Below are 24037 nucleotides of genomic sequence, written 5' to 3' on the forward strand. Positions count from 1 at the left end.
TTCCCATCCACCTGAGCACTGAAGGAAAGGTGATGGATGGGGGTGGTGTTGTCAAGAATGACGAAGACTGCTGATCGATTAGTAAAGATGAAGCGGGCTACTACTGGCCAACAGCAAGAAGCAGCGTACTTTTAAGTATAACCACTAGGCACCTAGTCACACAGCTGATGGTTCAGGAAGCAGGGCCATGGGCAAGCTGCCATGAATCAACATCTTGCCTGTTGCTACCTTTTCAAGTTAAAATCAACACCCTGTAGGAATAGAGCAGAGCCAAGATAAACTATGAAACAGCTGGATGAGCAGCTCAATTTTCAACCAGACTGTCCAAAACAGCTTTGTCATTCACAGCCAGTATTCATGAGAAATCACCCATACGTCAGTCAGCTTTGGACAGGCCCTATAAAAGAATGCTGTTCCATTGAAATCAAAATACTCTCCATTGTTCCTAGTTTCAGTTTGATGGTTCAGAGCTGCAGGAGCTATAGAAGTATCAGGACATTGATACAGTGAGGAAGAGCACGGATACCGTTAGGCTGCAGGGTTCCCATGTGGATTTCACCAGCTTCAAAATCTCCTCTTCCTCCCACTGAATCCCAAAACCAGCCCAGCTCATCCCCGCCTGCCTAACCTGTTCTTCCTCTCACCTATCCCCTCCTCCCACCTCGAGCTGCACCTCCATTTCCTACCTGCTAACCTCATCCCGCCCCCTTGACCTGTGCGTCCTCCCCCGGACTGACCTATCCCCTCCCTACCTCCCCACCCATACTCTCCTCTCCACCTATCTTCTCCTGTATCCATCTTCAGTCCACCTTTCTCCCCCCCTCCCCCCCCCCCCATTTATTTCAGAATACTCTCCCCACCCCCCTTTTCTGATGAAGGGCCTAGGCCTGAAACGTCAGCCCCTTTTGTGCTCCTAAGATACTGCTTGGCCTGCTGTGTTCATCCAGGCCCACACTTTGTTATCTGTACGTAAGGCACCTCATTTAAACCAGAAAGTAAAACAGAAATTGCTAGAAAATCTCAGCAGGTTTTCACAGACCCAAAACTTTAACTCTTCACAGTTACAGCCAGATCTGCTGAGCTTTTCCAGCACCTGTCGTGATTTACAGATCTGCAGTTCTTTTGGTTTATATTTGTCATTTAAACTAGAAGTGTTTTGTAAACCAAGTCTATGAATCTGAATGTGCTGACTTAGCTGAGAATAGCTAGAGATTGTAGAAATGGTGGCGCTGTGGGAACGTTACAGCTCTAGTAACTCAAGAGGCCCAGGCGAATGGCCTGGGGATCCAGATAAACATATCCTACTGCTGGTTAGAATTTACTTCAATTAATAAATCTGGAATTGAAAGCTAGTTTTTGTAACATTGACAATGAAGCCATCATTGATTTTTTTGTAGAGTCAATCTGGTTCACTTAAGGAAGAACATTAATCTGCATCCCTTTGTGATCTGGGCTACATGTGACTCCTGACTGAGAGCAGTGTGGTTTAGAATCATCGAATCCCTACTTGGTGGAAACGGGCCCTTCGGTGTGAACTTGTTGGGCCGAACCTCAGAGCATCCCACCCAGACCCATCCCCCTATAGCCCAGCTAATCTACACCTCCGTGAACACTACGGGCGATTTAACATGGCCGATCCCCCTAGCCTGCACCTCTTTGGACTGTGGGAGGAAACCAGAGCACCCGGAGCAAACGCACGTGGACACAGGGAGAACGTGCAAGCTCCACACAGACAGTCGCCTGAGGCTGGTATCGAACCCGGGTCCCTGGTGCTGAGGCAGCAGTGCTACCCACTGAGCCACTGTGCTGCACCAGACTCTAAACCACCTTAGCCCAGCAGCCACTCGGTTTTTTTAAGGGCAGTTGGGGATGTAGAGAATAATTTCTGATGTAACCACATTCCATGAAAGAATAATTAACAGGAAAAAGATGTTGGTGCTATATTGTGGACTCAGTAGTCATGGAGAAGGGGAGATGTGTCAAGCCCCAGATACAAGCTCGCCCCTGCTTTTGCTGGTCAGACTGAGAGAAACTTGGAATTATCATCCATTGTTGAAGGAAGGAAATGGACATTTAGAATTATAGAGATGTACAGCACAGAAATAGACCCTTCAGTCCAACTTGTCCATGCCGACCAGATATCCTAAATTAATTTAGTTCCATTTGCCAGCATTTGGCCCGTATCCCTCTAAATCCTTCCTGGTCATGTACCCATCCAGGTGCCTTTTAAATGACCAGCCTCCACCACTTTGTCTGGCAGCTCATTCCATACATGCACCACCCTCTGCGTGAAAAAGTTGCCCCTTTACATCCTTTTAAATCTTTCCCCTCTGACCTTAAACCTACGCCCTCTAGTTTTAGACTCTCCTACCCAGGGGAAAAGACTTGACTATTCACCCTATCCATGCCCCACATGATTTTATAAACCTCTGTAAGGTCACCCCTTAGCCTCCGACACTCCAGGGAAAATAGCCCCAGTGTATTCAGCCTCTCTGTACAGTTCAAACGATCCAACTCTGGCAACATCCTTGTGAAGCTTTTGTGAACCTTTTCAAGTTCCATAACGTCCTTACGATAGCAGGTAGACCTGAACTGAATGCCATATTCCAAAAGAGGCCTAACCAATGCCCTGTATAGCTGCAACATGACCTTCCAACTCTTACACTCATTGCACTGACTAATAAAGGCAAGCATACCACATGCTTTCTTCACTACCCTGTCTACCTGGAAGTCCACTTTAAGGAACTATGAACCTGCACACCAAGGCCTCTTTGCTCATCAACACTCCCCAGGTTCTTACCATTAAGTGTATAGGTCCTGCCCTGATTTTCTTTTTAGAATCTATTATGACCCTGGTAGGGGCTCTTTTTAATGTTTAAACAGAAATTTGAACATAAGTTTGATTATTTGAAACATATTACACCACAAGATTTCATGACTTTAAACAGAAACAAGCTTTATATATAAAACTGCCAACAGTATTAACAACTCTGTAGTTTATGTCTCAGCTACAAATATGGTTTGACATTCAGCCCCCTCCCACAACACCCTAGAAGAGTATTCTTATTTTGCAAATCTTGGAGGTTCATTTACTTTACCTGGAAACAAATGGAAGGTGTGCCACAGACCCCTAGAAGTCACTTTTGATTTCTCCTCCGTATTTGAGCTATTCTTCAATGTATGAAACTTAAAAAAACCTCAGAACAGTGGACTCTTCAGTTGTAGCATGGGCTTCACTGCCTTGATTGAGAATTTAAACATTAGGGTCACCTCCGGTTCTGAAAGACCCTCTATGCTCCCACAGCTTCTGGGTCCATGGCTGATATTCCCTTCCTGGCAGAGTTTGCGCATTTTCTGCCACAGAGCCCACGCCTTTCACAGTGAGGGCCACTGTGTAAATTTCATTATCTGGTTTCAAATTAGACAAATCTTTCAACTTCTTTCCTACTTTCTCAAACTATACGCCCTGTAACTTAGGTTGAGCCCCCATCTGTATTACTGACAGTAAAGGACAGAGGTAGTATTTTTGTCTGCCGTAGGTGCAGGCCTGATTTTAACTTTCTTGTATCCTTTTGATCCCTTGGCTTAGTGAGTACGGCTCATTCCAGACCAAAACTGCACCTGCCTGCTGTGTGGGGGAAGAAAAACATTCAGTGAAGCTACATTCTATTTCTATGACCATGTGATGTGCTTTTGGAGGTCCTAAACTGAAATCTAACTGTCCTGCCTTTGACACAAATCTTTGATTCTGTCACCCGTATGAATAAATTATATTTCTCACAATGCAGTTTGCCAGCATTGCTAACTATTTGACTTCTTTCGTTGAAATAAATGATGAGATCTGGACTCCATCAAGAACTGCATAAATGGATGGACTATTGTTCAGTGTCCACATGTACCTCTGATCCTCATAAGAACACATGGAACCTTTTGAAAGCCCGTTACTATGAGGTGTCCTGGCAGTTTCCAAACTCCAGCATTTTAACTACTTTATTTTTATATATTCGGAAAAGGTATACAGTACCAAACCTAAACATTACTTCTAAAATATTAATGTAAACTGTGGAACTAGACAATGATAACAATTTGCCTGTCTGGTTGCGGTCTTAGGACCTTTTGTTGATGAATGTGAATATGAGGTAAGGACATGGTTGGGTTTAATATTTCTCATGTTCGAGCACCATTCTTGTATTCAGTGTCTTGCTTCACCCTTGAATAGTGACACATTGAGTTGGGGGCTGTTGCTGTTGGAAGGAAGAGGGGGATTTGTTTTGAGGTGGAGAAGAGAACCAAGCCAAATGGTGATTGGGATAGCAGCCAGGCTTTTAAAGTCTAATTTAACACGTGTTTGGTTTCTACTGGCTGTTGAAAATTGACCGAATCTCATTTCTATTCGTTCTACATGGGGTCCTGTGCACTGTGAGGATCAGCTGTGACTGGAGCACAGTGTCCTGATAGTAGCCTTGTTTTCTCCTGACTGTTTCTGTTTGAATCTCCCGAAGACTAGAATCTCACCATCTACATGTTTGTGATCCTTACGCGTCTGATGAGCTGCCAACCACATCGCCAGGCTATCAGCGAGACTGCATATTTCACCTTTGCAACACTGCCTGACTGCTCCTCACCCCCAACCTAATCTCAGCTCATCTGCAGCTGTAACTCTGCTCATCTTTAATCTACTATCCCCCTGTTTGCAGACTTATGCTGTCTTCCAGCAATTTTAAAATCCTTGTTTTTTTTTGTTTTCTAGTCCCACCATGGCTTTGCCGTTCCCCATCCCTGTCGGCTCTCCCAGCCCTACAACTTTCCGATATGAGCATGCCTCCAGCTCTGGCCTCTTCTGCATCACCAATTTTAATTTTAATTGAAGGCTGTGCCTTCAACTAGCTTAGCCACAAGCTCAGAAATTCCCTCCCAAAAATTCTTCATCCCTCTGTCTCATTCTTCCTTTAAAGTGCTTTAAAGCCTAGCTTTTTTGACAAGCTTTAGGTCAACTATTGTGATGACCCCTTCTTCAATCATCAAGAGAATTACTCTTGCTAGCCTTGGAACGTTACATAATGTTCAAAGCTCTATATAAATGTAAGTTATTGTTGTTAAACACAAATCACTTAGAAAGGAAAACACTGCAGTCAAGGCCACATTCATCAACTTAATCAAAGTAGAATCTTCACCCTGCCACTGCCATCTGCTTTCCTGAATACATCAGCAACTTGTTGGGGTTTAATACAGCAAGTGCCCATAAGGCTACACAAGCGGGGAGGGCGTTCAGCCAGGCACCAGTCCTGTCCTGACACAGCACTGATACTTCCAGAAGGGGCTGCAATGGATCATGACACAGACAGTATAAATCTCCTGATCTTCCCTGTTCAGTAAGCCTGGGTGTTTTGGCAAACGACATTGTTTCATCCAGCACAAATGACAGGATGGGACATAGCCACACAGTAATATATATCTGATCCATCGAGAGTGTACAAAACACACCACTTCAAACACGTAGATGGTGAGATCCTAGTCTTCGGGAGACTCAAACAGAAACAATCAGGAGAAAACAAGGCTACTATCAGGACATTGTGCTTCAGTCACAGCTGATCCTCACAGTGCACAGGACCCCATGTAGAATGAATAGAAATGAGATTCGGTCAAGTTTCAACAGCTAGTAGAAGCCAAAAACGTGTTAAATTAGACTTTTAAAAGCCTGGCTGCTATCCCAATCACCATTTGGCTTGGTTCTCTTCTCCACCTCAAAACAAATCCTTCCTTCTCCTTCCAACAGCAACAGCCCCCCAACTCAAATGTCATTATTCAAGGGTGAAGCAAATGAATTGGGAACCATCTGAAGCAGAACCCATGCGTAGTAACCAATGAATGAAGTTTGTGGTAAGAGTCAAACACTATGGCTTCCGTGTCATCAATATTTAGTTGGAGGAAACTTTGGCTCGTCCATTACTTTTAAACCTGGGGAGTGGAGGGATTGTGGAGGGCTCCTGATAGTAATCAACAAGCTAGAGCTGAGTGTCATTGGTGTACACATGGAATCTGGTTTACTTCACCTAACGTCAACAAGGGGATTGGTCCAGACCTGAAACGTCAGCTTTCCTGTTCCTCTGCTGCTTGGCCTGATGTGTTCATCCAGCTCTACACCTTGTTATCTCAGATTCTCCAGCATCGCTAGTTCTTACAGTCTCTGAGTAGCAAATTAATTGTTTTATTTAAATTCTACATGAAGCACATTGGGTCATTTTAGATGCAGCAAAGCACTGTATGAATCAAAGTTGACCTTTTAAACTGCAGTTTAAAAGTACTAAAATGGGAAAGGTAAGCAATTTTTGTTTTAAAATGTTAGGCTTGTCTGCTGAATGAATCTAGTTTATTGACTAATAAACAAATTTATATTGACCATGAACTGAATGTTTGCTGTTTACATCCAGAAAATGGATTATTGATTTAAAGTGGCATGTTTTTAGACGAGATCAAGTGATTTTTGTTTTTTCCAAATCTGTATCTTCAGAAGAGAAAGTAATAGTACAATTTTTTAGGAACAATGAATGGCCCATATCCCAGAAATCCATCTGTTTCTCTGGAATCTTCGTTTTTGTTCAATAAATGATGGGATTGTGTAGGGGGAGGGGCTTATTAGTTCTCAGGTCGGCGCAACGTCGAGGGCCGAGGGGCCTGTTCTGCGCTGTATTGTTCTATGTTCTATGTCCTATTACTCAATCCTAGCGTGCTCAGCAGAAACCTGCCTGCTTAGCACTTGTGAAAACCGAAAGAACTGCGGATGCTGTGAATCAGGAACAAAAACAGAAGTCGCTGGAAAAGCTCAGCAGGTCTGGCAGCATCTGTGTAGGGAGAAAACTGAGTTAATGTTTCAGGTCTGGTGACCCTTAGAAGTTCTTGTGTAGTAAGAACTTGTGCCAATTTCTTCCCTCCACTCGTTGTCTAACCTTGGTTAAAATTATTGTCGGGGCTCTGTTCTCTTTTAATAAGAGAAGCTCTGTCAGACTTCTTTTCATACTTTTAACTAGTTTTTAATTTCTGTTTGAGCCCTGTTACCATAGTGGGCAATTTGCCTGGATCAATCCTCGTGAATTCCCTCCAGTTTGGTGAAGTCAGGTTCAGCTGAAGCTTTCAATGAGGATTGGACAAATACCTGAGATGAGAGAATTTGCAAGGCAAAGGGAAAGAATTAGGGAGTGAGCATAACTTCAAAGATCTCTTTGAAACTGCACAGTGGGCCAACTGACCTTTTTTGTGTTATGTGATTTTTGTGAAATGCGTTCGCAGCAAAATCTCTCTCTCCCCAAGAAATCAAACTTTACAGCCTTTCAACAGAAAAAGAATATACATTTGTATAGCACTTTGCACACACATCAGGCTAATCAGTGTGCTTCACGGTCTCCTTTTGAGCTGTAATCGTTGACATAGTCTATATAATCCTAGTATAGTTTATGATAGCCTTGAACAACCTTTGCTTCTATGCCTGCTGAAGGGCAATAATGTTAGGTGACCAGAATCTCTCTCCATGTCTGATCAACAATACTTATGATTGGTGGCTTAATTACAGAAAGTAAAACCACTTTCACAATAATATATTTACTGATCACTAGATGGATGCCACATGGTAAAGTTGGCATAGTCCCAGATGATGAGAGGGCCAGGCTATCATTAACTGATGGTTGGAATTGACCCCGTGCTGTTGATGTCACTTTACATTACAGGCCAGCCAACTGAGCTAGTGGATCCCCTATTCTACACGTTGTGCCTCCAGTCTACTTGGTGGTCAAACCATCTCAGACATCTTTAACTTTCAGACACAGTCTGAACAACCTGCTCAAATAGGTTATTACACACCTCTGAAACAGGTGGAACTTGATCCCAGGCCTCCTGGCTAAGAGTTGGGACACTACCACTGCAGCATAAGAGCTCCTATCTTTAACTTTTATTGTGATTTGGGTTACTCATCACACACCACTACCTCATTTGAGCTGTATTGGGAATTCCATGAAAAGTGCAGCAATTATCACAACATTTACCTCGGTATCCATGAAAAGGGAGGAATCATTCTTGGTGAAAATAAGGCAATAGCTCTCAAAAGTAATATACATTAATTCAGTATCGTGAAACATGCTGTTTTTGATCCCAAGCCAGTTAAAGAAGGAAACGAAATGCTAAATACTTGTTAATGTGTTTATTTACAGGATGAAGCATTAGTTAAATCTGCCTCCTACTTCCTATTCCACTGTCCCAGCAGTGTCTCCTTATATGTATTCTAAATACTGAATTAAACCATTCCATTACGCAGTGTATCCTAACAGTACAATTAACATACCATTTAACAAGTTCAACATTATCATCATTTCATAACTGTTATTATATAAGTGTAATTAGATATTTTAGTTCAACCGAATACTGACACAATGATTAAATGATTCTAGTGATGTTGTGGTATTTTAAACATATATGCCTTTTGCCTCTAAGTGTGTTCCTATCCCACCACTGCCAAAAATGACTGTACCAACCATCCTAGTCTGAAAGTGCCCAATCTCATTTGATTTTAGAAGTTAAGAAAACAGGTTTGGTTAGGTCTTGGATGGGAGATAACTTGAAAATCCCAGGCAAACAGTGCAGTAGGTTAATGCCTCTTGTGTCTCAGTAGTAGTGTTCCAACCTCTGGACCAGAGGTTCTGAGTTCACCTTCTACCAGCCACGTGTCTGAACAGGTTGATGTTAAAATAAATACTTCACGCTGTTCTTTTCTCTCGCAGTATTCAAACATTTTGGAACTGACTACACTGAGAGAAAATCCAATTCTGTTGAAACTAACCTTGAACTGTTGTTTTCACAAACTAGTATTTGTGTAAGTAAAACTTAATTTAAACAGAAGATATTCTGAGGTGCCTTGATGATTTTCGAACCAGTTCCACAATGTTATTTTAAGGTATAGGGTCATTCCCGTAGAAAATTGTACAGGTGAGGTGTAAATTTTGCTCAGTACAGTGAACAGGGATTTGAGTAGTTGATGGGAGGAAGAAAGGCTAAAATCTGAGGTTGACCTAAGCCGTGCCTCTAACAGTTTCCCTCCTTACTATCTTTTTATATATATGGCCCTTTGCCACCTTTTGTTGAACAATGGGACAGAACGTATGGCAAAAAAATGCTGATTGAGAAAGTGTTAATGCATTTCTTTTAATGTTGCATTTGAACCTTGAGTAACTTGGCAGCTACATGCACCGCATGGTGTGTTATTGAGTCATTACTGAACAGGGAGGTTCAAGGTTTAAAGTTCAATCCTTGGTTGGTGCTGAATTTGCTGATCTCATCCAAAATGATGGCACTGTGCCAGAATTGGGTTTCTGAGCTGGTGAGATTTGAAGATTTTTATTTTGTCCCTGCCTCTGATCGAATTCCACTAGCTTACACGTGAGGGGAAGGAGTGCGAGATAGGAAACCATTTCACTTTGATGGCACCTGCAGTCAAATAGTCACCTGCCACACGAGCTGCACAGACAATGAAAGGCTGATTCAGTATGCTGATGCACAACTTCTAAAAGTTGAATGCACAAAGAACTGACAGTATGACCCAGTGGTCCTTAACAGAGTGGGACCTGCAAAAAGCTGTGATGGCTCAAAGATGCAGTTTATTCAGCTTTTTCAAAATCTTTTATCCAATTTATCTCAACTGAAATCTGTAAAAGTAGGAACCTATCTACTTTAATAGATCATGTAGTCTATAGCTGTTGATGTTTATTCAAATATGTGTAGTATTTTTAAGCAGCAGTAAAGCTCCCAGTTTAAGTAGCACGCATGGAACTCTTGCGGTCCTGGAAGAACGTGGACATCTGGGATGTGCAGGAATGGAATGCCTCATCCTGGGAGCATATGCGGCGGAGGCCTCTTGCTCCCCAGAGGAGCTCGAACAGTTCATCCACTTCACCAACACCTTCCACCACAACCTAAAGTTCACCTGGGCCATCTCTAGCACATCCCTCCCCTTCCTGGACCTCTTAGTCTCTATCTCAGGTAACCAGCTAGAAACTGATGTCCATTTCAAGCCCACTGACTCCCACAGCTACTTAGAATACACCTCCTCCCACCCACCCTCCTACAAACATTCCATCCCCTATCCCCTATTCCCAATTCCTCCGCCTCTGCCGCATCTGCTCCCAGGATGAGGCATTCCACTCCCACACATCCCAGATGTCCACGTTCTTCCAGGACCACAACTTTCGCCCCACAGTGGTCGAGAACGCCCTTGACCGCTTCTCCCGCATTTCCGGCAACACATCCCTCACGCCCCACCCCCGCCACAACCGCCCCCAGAGGATCCGCCTTCTTCTCACATACCACCCCACCAACCTCCGGATACAACGCATCATCCTCCAACACTTCCGCCATCTACAATCCGACCCCATCATCCAAGCCATTTTTCCATCCCCGCCCTTGTCTGCCTTCCGGAGAGACCACTCTCTCCGCAACTCCCTTGTCCACTCCACACTTCCCTCCAACCCCACCACACCCGGCACCTTCCCCTGCAACCGCAGCAAGTGCTACACTTGCCCCCACACCTCCCCCCTCACCCCCATCCCAGGCCCCAAGATGACCTTCCATATCAAGCAGATGTTCACCTGCACATCTGCCAATGTGGTATATTGTATCCATTGTGTACCCGGTGTGGCTTCCTCTACATCGGGGAAACCAAGCGGAGGCTTGGGGACCGCTTTGCAGAACACCTCCGCTCGGTTCGCAACAAACAACTGCACCTCCCAGTCGTGAACCATTTCCACTCCCCCTCCCATTCCTCAGACGACATGTCCATCCTGGTCCTCCTGCAGCGTCACAATGATGCCACCCGAAGGTTGCAGGAACAGCAAGTCATATTCCGCTTGGGAACCCTGCAGCCCAATGGTATCAATGTGGACTTCACAAGCTTCAAAATCTTCCCTCCCCCCACTGCACCACACAACCAGCCCAGCTCTTCCCCTCCACCCACTGCATCCCAAAACCAGTCCAACCTGTCTCCACTTCCCTAACCTGTTCTTCCTCTCACCCCATCCCTTCCTCCCACCTCAAGCCGCACCTCCATTTCCTACCTACCACCTCATCCCGCCTCCTTGACCTGTCCATCTTCGCTGGACTGACCTATCCCCTCCCTACCTCCCCACCTATACTCTCTCCACCTATCTTCTTTTCTCTCCATTTTTGGTCCGCCTCCCCCTCTCTCCCTATTTATTCCAGTTCCCTCTCCCCATCCCCCTCTCTGAAACGTCAGCTTTTGTGCTCCTGAGACGCTGCTTGGCCTGCTGTGTTCATCCACCTTCACACTTTGTTATCTTGGCTCGAAATGATTGCGCAGTTTTCATTGGGCAGGAGGTGGCAGTATGTTAGAGATAGTATTAGCTGCCCTGCCAGGAGACGTGTGTTTGATTTCCAGTGATGATTGGTACTTGTGTATCCCCTAGAGGGCGAGATTTGCTATTCTTGACAGTGAGTGTTGTGAAATGAGGGTCGGAAGCCAGATTAGTCAGGATGGGGAGCAGCAAATGCAACAGGATGGCATTTATCTGCTGTACTGTGTATCAAGTTAGATTGAACAAAGATGTTGCATTGTTTGAATGTGTGAAGATGCCTGTGTCTAGAACACTTACCTACTCGATATTCTTGAGGGAGGTTCATATTTGAATGTGGGCGGTTAAAATGGGGAGAAGGTCAAGAGGTGACAAAGATACGAAAAGAAACCAAAGTGATCATGTATCAAGAAACAGACCGATGCTGTTCCACATCATTACTTGGTGTCTCAGCTTTATTTGTGTGTGTGTTTTTAAGTTAGGAGACAAGATTACACCAGATCTGAAATGTCCAACTCGCTGAAGCGATTCCTTTGTTTTGCTTTTCCTTTGACTTTAGGGGTAATACCCATCTCTTTCTCTCTAGCATGTTGAAACTACTTCCGAGGTAACTGAGAATGAGAGTTGTTGTTGGTAACGTGGCCAAAGCTCCAGGAACCGAATCCCAGGAGATTTGCTCACACAACCTGAAGTGGAGCGTTGACATTCCCAGGAAGACCCCACCCCATGCAATTTGATTCACCTGAACTGTGCTCAGTCAAAAAGAAATCTCGAGCGTGCAAATACGCTGTCAGGCGAACTTGTGAAAAACTTCTTTCTTTCAGTTTGTTCACCCCTTAGTGGCCTGATGTTTTAAAAGGCCTTTTAAAACAAAATGTCAGAACTTGGCTCTCTCAACACCCAGTGAGTGACATACGATGCACTTACACAAGACGGGCCGACCCGCAGTTGCCAGTGTGGAATTTTGGTTTATCACTGGCATCATTCTATTTTTCCTGCCAGTGGCAGATGATATCACCACAACCACAGTCTTGTGCTGTTACTTCATTCGAGCATAGCCTCCCTGTCTGGCCCCGTGTTGTCTCCTCTGGGGACTGCTCCCCATGCTGTGGCTAAAATTTGCGAAATCTTGGCGCCTAATCCTTTTGTCCATGTTTTAATACCTTATACTAATTTCTGACTTGCAGGAGGTTGATTTATTTTGTTGCTTCACAAGCAGTATGACCAGTTTTAAGTACAATATTCTGTTTTTTCTCCGACTGTAATGCAAGGGAGGATTCTTTCTGTTCAAGAAAGGAAACCCACAAAAATGTGAAGCTTTGCAGTTATTGACAATTTAAATCATTGTACTATACTTGCAAAATCTACCTTTTCTGTGATTCCTCTCCCATGACCTGTCATCACAGAATCCCTATGGTGTGGAAACAGGCCATTTGGCCCAATGTATTGTGGCTCTGTCCGGAGGATCAGGTTTTGCCTAGATCAAAAGGGGCAGTGGCATGTCTGAGCAATCCTGTAGTAACAGGATTGTTTTTGACATTTTCTCAGAGCCCGTGCCAGTAGAGGCATTGAATTGGTATATTTGGTATGGATGTCGCATTGCTGCCCTGAATGTCCTCTTACAAGTGAGACCGTGCAGTTGCCTCGGTTCCTTCAAAATACATTCTTGCACAATCTTTTCTAGGCAGAGTCTTTTCTTTTGTTGTTTTCAAACTAATGCTGACTTGTTATCAGTTGCCTGCAGTCACAAAGATTACAGCTGATTTTATTTCCCCCCCCCCCCCCCCCCCACCATGTGCCCTGAGGGTTGGAATATTCCGTAGGGGCCCGTGTACTTGATGTTCTTGTCTCTAAAATGATGGGAAGTGAATCGACGTGTGAGAGGTGCGCTTAGAGGCACTTTGACAGCCTCCAACGTTGACAAGTCTTTTTTTTAGACCCCTGTGCTTTGTGAAGACTCAGATCCTTGCCGTCTTTTACTCCCTCCCTCTAGGTGTTCAGTGGCAGGCTGCTACTGGAGCCAGGCTTGACACGAATTGAACGCTATCCGGACTCACTATTAACTTTGTCGCTTTGCTCACTACTGTTCTGATATTTTTCCTGATGGTGCCACTAGGACGATCTCCTCTCGGCGAGTGGCCATCTTGCCCTGGGAAACACCATTGCTGCTTGCTATCGGCTTTTTGATCCTGAGGTGACAACAGGGAGGCCTTGGCAGCGACCGCTCGTGGCTGTTGTCTGACTCCCTGGGAGAGCCCCCTGTCGCACCTTCTGGTTTCACGTTCCTGCTTCAAACTGGTGCTGGAGGAACGGCCTGCATCAAGTTACCCCGACATTACCTTGAGCAGCGCAGTAACTGGCAACTTCGGCTTGAAGAGCAATAAATCTGACTTTGGACGTCATCGCCTTGAAGACCAGAGCTCCTGACAACATTGAGAGAGAGAGAGACTGGGTTTTATCAAGTCAGAAGGACAGTGGTGTAAATAGTGGGAGGAACCTGGCAGCACAGAGGTGTATATCTGCTACATCTGGTGACCTTCCCTGTGCCCTTGAAGTAATTGTGAAACAGATGGCTGGCCTGCTCATGGGAAGTTAGAGTTCTCTGACCCCCATGCAAGCAACAGATTGTGTTGTGCAGGGACTCCTGAGGAATTAGCTGACATAACAGATGCAACAGAGGAATAAACTCGCTCTGATTGATCTAGTGAACTCGTGAGCCATGGCTGGGAGTATGACTGTGTGTGGAGAGGAGGCGAACATTTCGCCCATAAAGCTGGAGCGCTCGATGGCAAATGAGTCAATGGCCAAAGGTCATTGGGGCCATCGAATAAGAGATGGCAGCACTGGGTCAGTATCATGTTTAGCAAGGACCCCCCCGCCCCGAATGGTTGACGCCCTCCATTGAGACTCTGTGCCCTGAGCCTTCAGGGGCTGGGAGAAAGTGTGTGAATTTTGCTTCGTAAAGGACATTGCCCGCCCTGCAGCGCCTAAGTTTCCCGGGCCTTGCTCATGCTTGTGGAGGATTGTGGGGCCTTAACAGGGGTCAGCCAGCCTGGAAATCTTAGAAGGAGAAGGAAAAAGAGACTTTTCTCCCCGCTCAACGTCAGCTTGACGTGAAGAAGATGGGAGGAGAGAGGAGAATCAAAGAAAGCAATCCCCTCTGTGTTGAGACAAGTCTTCTCATTATATTAATTGTGCAGCTGTGACAGGGGAATGTTGGTTGGCAGCAGTAGCACTGGCCGTGACCAATTATTCAGTGTGAAGTTTGACAGCTTTTAATTATTTTCTTGCGCTAGCGCGGCACATTTTAACCCCTCGGGCTGAATTTACCCCTCCCTTCCTCTGCCAACACTAAATGGCGCAACCAACCCCCAAATAATTTTTTAATCATGCTCAAATATTTCTGTCATAGCTTCCTTGTTCCAGGAAGAATGCGACAGCAAAATATTAATCGAGGAAATCTATAAAACACTGTGGAGCTCTTTGAAATGGGGCCCTCTCGAGCAGAAGCAGCTCTGCAAAAATGGCCAGTCATAACTGCAAACTGTCTGACTCCCCTAACCCAGCTCTTGTGTATCTCAGGCTCCTATGCCAAAGGGTGGAATACACTCTTCCTGAGATTCCTAAGATTGTTCCACCTTTTGGTCCCTCCTGGGGTAATTCCAACAATAACCGTTTAATGTGTAACAATATTTCCAATCCTTCCGGACCTTGGATTACATCATCACTAGACACATCCCAGCAGCTCCAATCTGACATCAGAAGTGACTGTACAACTGCAAACCCCCTCAATTTGAAGCTTATCAATCATCCCTCCTAATGGAGGGGCGATGAGCATCTTTTTTATGATTGGTCTGAGTTATTGGAAGAAGTGGTTTATTCAAAGGGTTAATGTTTTGAGTTTGTTTCAGGGAATAGAGATTGGGTTGGCGTAATTTTTGAGAGAGCCCAGGTGCTACAATTAGCCAAACGTCCTGCCATGGGTGAATTTTTCAACTGCTGTCGTTTTGGCCCAGAAATGGCTGACTGCAGGTGACACTGACAATGGATTTACCTTCACCCCTCCCCATGCCAACAATAAGATATCCGTGTAAAATCTCTGATAGCCCTATTTAATCCCTGCTGAAGCACCATTAAAAATATTGCACTGTTAAAGAATGATGCAGCCCAGTAAGATTACCAAGGAGGTTAAGGATTATCGGTGGCGTGTGGGAATGTAGAGTCGAGGTTAAGATCCCATCATTCATGACTTTGAATGCCAGAGAAGACTCAAAGGGCTGAGTGTTGTTTGTTTGTATGTAACGAGACCATTTGACCCATCGTTCCTGTGCTGGCACTTTTGTAAGAGCTGCCCAATTAATCCCTCTCCACTGCTCTTTCACCAAAGTCAGGTGCATTTATCCAGTGCCCTTTCTGAGGCGAAACTATAGAACCCTGTTTCCACTGCTGTTTCAGGCATTCCAGTTCATAGCAACTTCCGAATTCCGGGTCAGGACGTGTTAGCCATGGAAGCTGCATTCATGTTGTGACAACCCGAGGCGGATCATCAGCCTGCGATTTCTTTCCATATGCCTGATGGCATATGGGAAGATTGGGAGAGTTTACAGGTTGGCCATCCCGAGGCAATGGCAAACAATAACAGTACTTTGGCCGTAATGTGGACCAAGCCAATGGACATCCATGGTCCAACCCTTAGAAATGAGAACAGGAGGAAAGATAGATAAACTAACAAATCTCCCTTTTCACTGCTCTAAGCAGAACAAATCCAGCTGCTTAAGTTTCTGTTTATCTCTGATAGCATTCTGTAAATCTTCTCTGTACCCTCTCCAAGGCCTTGTCTGTCTTCAAGTGAAGAAGGGTTCTGACCCAAAATGTCAGTTTTCCTGCTCCTATGACGTTGCTTCGCCTGCTGTGTTCATCCAGCTGTACACCATGTTATCTCTTTCTTCAAGTGAAGTGCCCAGAATTAGTCGCTGTATTCAAGCTGCCTTAACCACTGCTATATAAAGTTTTAGCACAATGTCCTTGCTTTAATACTTCTTCTGGTTTTTGTAGCATGATTTTTCCTGCTGCCTTTTAAAGGGGGTGTGTGTGTGTGTGTGTGTGTGTGTCACCCACCCTAGCTCACCAACATGTCTCTGTTCCTGCTTTTAAAATTTCACCATTCTGTTGTTGCCTCTCATTGCACTTCCAACCAAAATGTCACATGAATAATCTGACCACTACTACTCCTGAGTGACCCTCTGAAATGTTACTAGCACTGACTTGCATGCAGCATTGATCTAGAATATGATCGATGATGATTTTGTACATAAATCCCATTTCAAAGTATTTGGGTATAGCATCAATGACAAGCTTTTTGTATACTGGTGTGCAGATCGCTACAACATCTCCTAACTCGTGCGAATTCAGTGGTAGGTGTAGACCATGAATTTTTCAATCGTAATCAGTAGTTTTAAACTGTTGGTAACTTGAATCACAAAATTCCAATCCATGTTCTTCTGTTTCATGGTATCCCCAAATTACCCTGGTTATAAATTAATCTTGAACCCTGGTGATGAGGCCCAGGATTTTCATGTCCTTGCCTGCCTTTATCACCTCTGTTGTTGTTTGAACCTGTGGAAGGTGAGACTTGTGGACACATTTACCCTAAATAGAGAGCTTGCATCTTAAATCTGCCTTTAGATAATGCCGAGCACTTTACAAGCAGTCGATTAAAAGCAGGAAAAGACAAATGGCAAAGGTAAGACCAAATGTTAGCAGTTGGCCTGATTTTGAAGCGGGTTGGTTGGTTGATTCAGAGATGTTGGTCAGTGCTCCTGGAGGAAGGCATGATGCTGCTGTGGGACCTTGTTCTGACAGAAAGGTCATCGCCAGGAGTATTAATTCTGTTCCCCTGCACACCTGAATATTTCCACCACCACTTCTTACTTCAGATTTTCAGTATCCTCAATATTTTGCTTTTGTCTTCATTTGAAATATAATCAGTCTGTTCATTTGAGCTGGTACTGAACCATTTGAAGCCTGCTGGATTTTTGTTTTTGGAGGTCTTGCAACTTGTTCACAAGAAAGGAACCTGCCAACTCTAGTCTAAGCACACATTCTGTAGTTCACCTGGATGTAGCTTGGAAGGACAGTGTTAGGTAAGGATGGAGAATTAAAGTTACAATGCCAGGTCACCTGTGTCTCAATAAGATAGTCATACAGGATGGAAACAGACCTTATGGTCCAACTCATCTGTGCCAACCATATTTCCTAAACTGAACTGGTCCCACTTACCTGCATTTGACCCATACCCCTCTTAACCTTTCCTGTCTATACACCTGTCCAAATCTCTCTTGAAATGTAGTAATTGTGCCCGCTTCCTCTGGCAGCTTGTTCCATATATGCGCCACCCTCTGTGTGCAAACAGTTGCCCCTTAAGTCACTTTTAAATCTTTCCCCTCTCACGGTAAACCTTTGAATTCCCCTACCTTGGAAAAAAGACCTTGGCTATTCGCCATATCTATGCCTGTGATGATTTTACAAACATCTATAAGGTCAACCCTCGACCTCTGCTCCAGGGCAAAATGTCCTAACCTATCCAGCCTCTCCTTATAACTCGGACCCTGCAGTCTTGCCAACATCCTTGTATATCTTTTATATATCTCTAGTTTAATAACATCCCTTCTGTAGCAGGGTGACTAGAATTGTACACAGTGCTTCATATGTTTGTCTTACCAATGCCTTGTACAGCCCTAACATGGCATCCCAACTCCTGCACTCAGTGCATTGATCAATGAAGGCAAGTGTGCCGAATATCACCTTCACCACCTGTGATGCTAATTTCAAGAACTATGTACCTGCCCCGCTAGATCTCTGTTTGATTGCCCTTCCCAGAACCCAACCATTAACTGTGTAGGTCCTGCCCTGGTCTGTCTTACCAAAATGCAACACCTTGTACTTGTGTAAATTTAAACTCCATCTGCCATTTCTCAGCCCAGTTGATCAAGATACCATTTCGCTCTTAGACAGCCTTCTTCGCTGTCCGCTGTACCACTAATCTTGGTGTCATCCACAAACTTAGTAACTACGTCTCATATTTTCTCATCAAAATTGTTTACATAAAATGATGGACCCACACTGATCCTTGTGGCACGCGCCACCGTTCTGAACACCAGCTCTTTCCACCACCCTCTTTTTTTAAAATTTGCAATCAGTATGAATGACTACAATTTTTGAAAACCTGTTTTGAGGATTGATTTTGAAGATGGAAAATCTTGATTCAATGACTGAAATCTTTTGCAGTAGTTGGAATGTCGCTGCTGTCTCATATGTTACACTGAGATCACATCCACAGAGTTAGACATGTTATACCCATCTATGTGATGTGTCGTACACCCTTGCTATTTGCCTGAAAGAAGTGTATTACCTGGTTTACCCAACTGAAATTATAATAACTGCACTCTTATTTTTGAAAAAGTAGTAGATGTGCAATTTGCCACTTTGCGGCATTACTTTTGCATTTGTGGCTTGAATGGTTTTGGGTTTCAATGTTATTCCTTTCTCATTCTCTTTACCAACATGCCCCACAGCATGGATGTATGAAATGAGTTTTTGATTTTTTTTTTGTTGCTTTGAAACTCCCTGCAAATTTTAATCTTCTGTTTTACAATGGGGGGGGGAGAAAATGGTAGTATAGCCCTTTAAATGGAGTACCATCACGGACGGTAAATCTTACAATAATTTGACCTCAAAATGAATTCATGAAAGTCTTGGCTCATGACAAAGTAGATTTCTTTGCCTGTATGTAGTTAACTTGTGCAGGGATAAAGTTACCTGTGTTCTGGCAAATCTTTGCTACTTCACCCATTCTGTAAGGTGTGTAGAATGCGGACACTGATCAGTTTGGTTTTCTACAGAAGAAACTGTAGCGGCACCCAAGCTTATCATTACCTGTTGACAGGTCTTTGTGTTTCTCCCCTGTGGGATGGGAGTGTTTTAAAGCATAAGACTGATTATAGGTAGGAACAGGAAGCTTAGTTTCCAACAAATCCTACCGTACTCGTCAAATGACGGCATCATTTCCAGCTGAAATGAGCTAATTCAGCACAGTACAATTCCTTAAGCTGCATGTTTGCTTGATAAATCAGCCAGGCAGCTAAAGGACAAATTTCACACACTAATTTCCTTCACCCATGTCAAATTGTGCTAAATTGTGTTCAATAGTTTGGACAGTTTTTACTTCTGTTGCCTATTCTGTTCAAAATAATTTTGAACTGTACTAATGTCCGTCATTTTCACTTTGCTCGTCAGAAACTGTTGCCTTCAAGAACCAGTTTTTGACTGTGTTCTGTGTTCAAATCGGCTTTTCTTCTAAGCATTTCTAAGAGGTGCTTGGAACCCAACTTTTTATGGTGTTCCTCAGCCGAATAAATGTACTCATTTGTGTCACTGTTTTGCATCTTGGGAATGGCCTAAGGGAGTTCTTCCAGCCTGCAACTGGGGCATTTCCTGTATTGAACCATTAATGGAGACCTAAGCCTGTTACTCTCCCAGATAACAAGGTGTAGAGCTGGATGAACACAGCAGGCCAAGCTGCAACAGAGGGGCAGGAAGGTTGACATTTCAGGAGATGAAGCATCTAGGCCTGAAACGTCAGCCTTCCTGCTCCTCTGATGCTGCTTGGCCTACTGTGTTCATCCAGCTCTACACCTTGTTATCTCAGATCCTCCAGCATCTGCAGTTCCTACTATCTCTATTACTCTCCCTGTTTTTACAGTGTTAGTGCGAGACTTTCTTTTCTCCTTACACTGACAGTTGCTGGATTGCCTTGTTTGTTATGGGAGGTGTTGTGCTTTTCTTGCAGCCCACTCGTCAGGCATGCCATTGGTCAATGGAGATGATAGGCTCAATCATTCCGAGGTGGAAAACCATAAAGAGAAGGAAGATGGTGAGCCTCGCATTGACGACGGGAATGAGCAGGAAGTAATAGTCATCCAAGACACTGGCTTCACTGTCAAGATACATGTTCCTGGGATAGAACCGTTTGATCTGCAGGTCAGTGTGGTAATAATTCATACTCTTAGTTCAGCTGGCTTTGTGGAAGTGCTTTGGGTTTTGTGTGCGGAAATGTTACGCCTTGTGCCAATGCCATTTGGCTGACCATTCCAACCCTTCAATGCAACTTTCTTGAAGCCTTAGGCTGGTTTTATAATAAAAACAAAATATGGAAATCTGAAATAACAATAAAATGCTGGAAATGCATATAAATATGAGTCAGAATCTGAAACCAAGAGATTCCCCCTTTCGTTGCATTCTATTTTATGTAAATTATTAGCCGATCATGCCTAATAAAGTCTCCCTCTGGTTTTTCACCAGTTAATATACCCACCATTTGAAATTCCTAAAACATTCATTCAATGACACATTTTACACATTATTAACCTGAAATGTCCCAGCATACCTCTGAGGGCAAAGTGGAGGCCGATTAAAGGAGGACCCCTGGGGAGGTGCTAAAATGTGGGCAGTGATACTGTCTTGCAGAGGTTTCCAAAGGTGAGAAAGACAGACGTTTTCGGCAGAGAATGTGTGTAGCGGAGCTGGGTGGCTAGCTGCCCTTCCATTGACAATGACTGAAGGTGAAGTCTGTGTCCTGGGAAGTAGGAGAGATTCTTAGTGCAGAAACTGGGTACTTGGACACACAAAGTAACTAACATTAAATATTCCAGGCATAGAGATGCTGGTTTAAAGTTGGCATTGTTAGAGTCGGGTCTACAGTTTTTAAGATTTTAATGTCCTTTTACGGTTATATTTGGATCAAGCCTCGGTGCTATCTTTATTTCAGGCCAGAACTGAAATGTTGCTCCGATTATCTGAGCATATCCTGGTTGCTGGGAGGCTAAGTAGCTGCACGTTTAGATCCTACCATTTTGTAGGAAGGGAAAAGCCCTGGGGCAAGTTGAGCATCATTCCAACCAGGTTATAGTGGGTTCCTACACCCTTCTCAATCCCGTTCTGTCTGGTAACATTCGCACTGAGAAACCTTCAGGTAATTACTAAACATTTATTCTGTAGCTTAATGATGCTATCTGGCCTCAGTTCCAAAAGGTGTTCAATAAGTTATAAGAGATCGCAGCAAGTACAGGCCGTTCAGCCCATTGAGTCTCCTGTGCCATTCAATAAGATCATGGCTGATCTGTTTGCGGCCCTTATGCCACTTTCCTGTCTTTCCCAAGAATCTTTGACTCCTTTGTTAGTCACAAATCTGTCCTGCCCAACTTTCAATGAATTTATTGGCCCAGTCTCCGTTTGCTTTCTGTGGAAGACAGCTCCAAAAGTTACTGACCCTCTGAGAGAAGAAGTTACTCCTAAGCTCCATGATAACAAAATGGATGAACACAGCAGACCAAGCAGCATGTTAGGAGCACAAAAGCTGACGTTTTGGGCCTAGACCCTGAAAGCTCCACACCTTTTGTTATCTCGGATTCTCCAGCATCTGCAGTTCCCATTATCTCTGATCGCTCCTAAGCTCCATCTTTAGTTGGAAACCGCTTGTCTTTAAACTGCTGGATCTGCCCTGTTGAGGTTCCGCAGAATCATGTCTCATTCTACAAAGGCATAGGCCCAACCAGCTTCATCTTTGCTCGTAACATGACCCCTTCATCCCTGGAATTAGCCTAGCAAACCAATCAAGAAGAAAGGTTAACCACATTATAAGTTTGACTTTGTTACTTGAAAAGCGTTGACACGGAACCTCTGCCCTTCCCAAATCCATCTCTACAGGTCTGGGTTGAAAGGTGAAATATTAGTTGCATTCGATTTACCTTCATGTTACCCTGACTTGCTAGCCATTCTAGGTTTTTTTTTCTGATACAGGCGTAGATTGTTAGCACTCCTAAATCAACAAGATGACGAGTATGTACCTTTTTGAAGAATGAAAATGATCTGACCAGATCAAATGATCAACTGTGTATTTACTCGGCTGCTTTTTTTAAAAAAAATCACTCCTGGGACATGGGTGTTGCTGGTTGGGCCAGCATTTATTGCTCATCCCTATTGCCATCGAGAAGATGGAGGTGAATGAACTGCCTTCCTGAACCGCTGCAGTCTGTGTGCCGTAGACCCCCCCCCCCCCCCCATGATGTCATTAGGGAGGGAATTCCAGGTTATTGACCCGTGTCATAATTATGTTTTGGGATGGTACGTGGCTTGGAGGGTTTTTTAAATCCTTTGCTCTAGTTCTTGCTCGATGGAACTTCCACATCAGCCAGCTTTTACATTAAGTAGTCATTCAAAGAGAATCCTGTTTGCAATAGCTGCAACTTCCAAATGAAATGTGCTACTGTTTACTCTGGCTGCAGGTCAGTGTTCAAACCACCCAGCACTGAAGAGGCGGTATGCAGCGAGGAACTGGAGGTTATTGTGAGGCCAGTACAGTCTTCGTCTCATATGAAGCTGCTGGAGAAACTAGAAAAAGTTGGGATTGACCTTTCTGGAGCAGTGACATTTAAGAGGAGATTTACCGGAGATGCTCAAAATGATAAAGGGCTTTGTTAAAGTAAATAAGTAGAAGTTGTTTCCACTGGCAAGATGCTAGAGGCCACGTTTTAAATTGTTTTGGGAGGGGAGAGGAATATTTTAGGAAGAATTGAAATTTTATTTTAATGTAGCAAGTTACGCTGACCTGGAGCGCTCTGCCTAAGAGGACAGCTGAAGTTGCTGCAATAATAACATCTAAAAGGAAATTAGAGATATATGTGAGAAGGAAACATTTGCAAGGCTGGGGGCAAGAAATCGGGGAAGTGAGACTAATTGGTTTGCTCCTTGAAAGAATTGATGTTGGAATTATAGATGAGACAATTCTTTAAATTTGCTGTTGCGTTTTGATGTGAGTAATTAATTGTACCTTTTTTAGGTAATGCGCTTTGTTCCTCTTTACTCCAGTCATTGCCATATCTTCATAGAATCACAGAATCGCTGTAGTGTGGAAGCAGGCCATTCGGCCCATCAAATCTGAACCAGCCCTGCCCAAAGAGCATCCCTCCCTATCATAGCAACTCTGCACTTCCCATGACTAATCCACCTACCTTTTCATCCCTGAACGCTAAGGGCAATTTCGTATGGTCTGTCCACCTAACCTGCACATCTTTGGACTGTGGGAGACAACCAGATGAAGCCCGTGCAAACTGCACGCAAGTAGTCACCCTGGGGTAGATTTGAACCGGGTCCCTGGCGCTGTGAGGCAGCAGTGCTAGCCACTGAGCCACCGTGCCACCCTGTCTTGCACCTTGTACTGATTCCTGATGCCCTGTGCCCCCTGAGTGGGTCCTGAGATCCAGGAGTAAATTAGCTCCCCTCACTGCTATGGGTTGGCTGCTACAGTTGGTCTCTGTGCCCAGGGGCTGAGGAGTGGGAAATGCCAATAGTGTTTCGGTGACCCAGGGTGGAACAGTCCCAATGCGGATGTTGGGTAATTGCTTGACTGTGGTGCCCTCTGTACTTAATCATAGTGAAGATGTTTCAACTGTAAGCTAATTAGGTAAAATACTAGAGGAAAGGAGAAACAAGGAAATCGAAATTGGCCGAGAGACGGTGTAGTGCCGTAATGTCACCTGTCTCCGGAGAACACACTACCTTTCCATGGTTAGTTTGTGATCTGAATCTCCATCTTTTTTACAAGTAATTCTGACCTTTGCATTGCATAGTTA

The 24037-nt window shown here is 44.2% G+C and overlaps 1 protein-coding gene across 3 annotated transcripts in view; it reads left to right on the forward strand.

Annotated features, from left to right (window-relative positions):
• cluha (clustered mitochondria (cluA/CLU1) homolog a) overlaps positions 1 to 24037 on the forward strand; it is an 88773-nt gene that overhangs the window by 11089 nt on the left and 53647 nt on the right. For 2 of the 3 annotated variants that reach the window (XM_048557021.2, XM_048557022.2), the window contains exon 2: positions 20197 to 20387. In XM_048557021.2, the coding sequence (XP_048412978.2) occupies positions 20197 to 20387 (191 nt within the window). Of the gene's footprint in view, positions 1 to 14167; positions 14196 to 20196; positions 20388 to 24037 lie in introns of those variants that run through there. The other variant, XM_059655298.1, reaches the window with a different exon arrangement.

The sequence above is a fragment of the Stegostoma tigrinum genome, chromosome 27 (genome assembly GCF_030684315.1).
Source record: "Stegostoma tigrinum isolate sSteTig4 chromosome 27, sSteTig4.hap1, whole genome shotgun sequence".
NCBI classification, from domain to species: domain Eukaryota; kingdom Metazoa; phylum Chordata; class Chondrichthyes; order Orectolobiformes; family Stegostomatidae; genus Stegostoma; species Stegostoma tigrinum.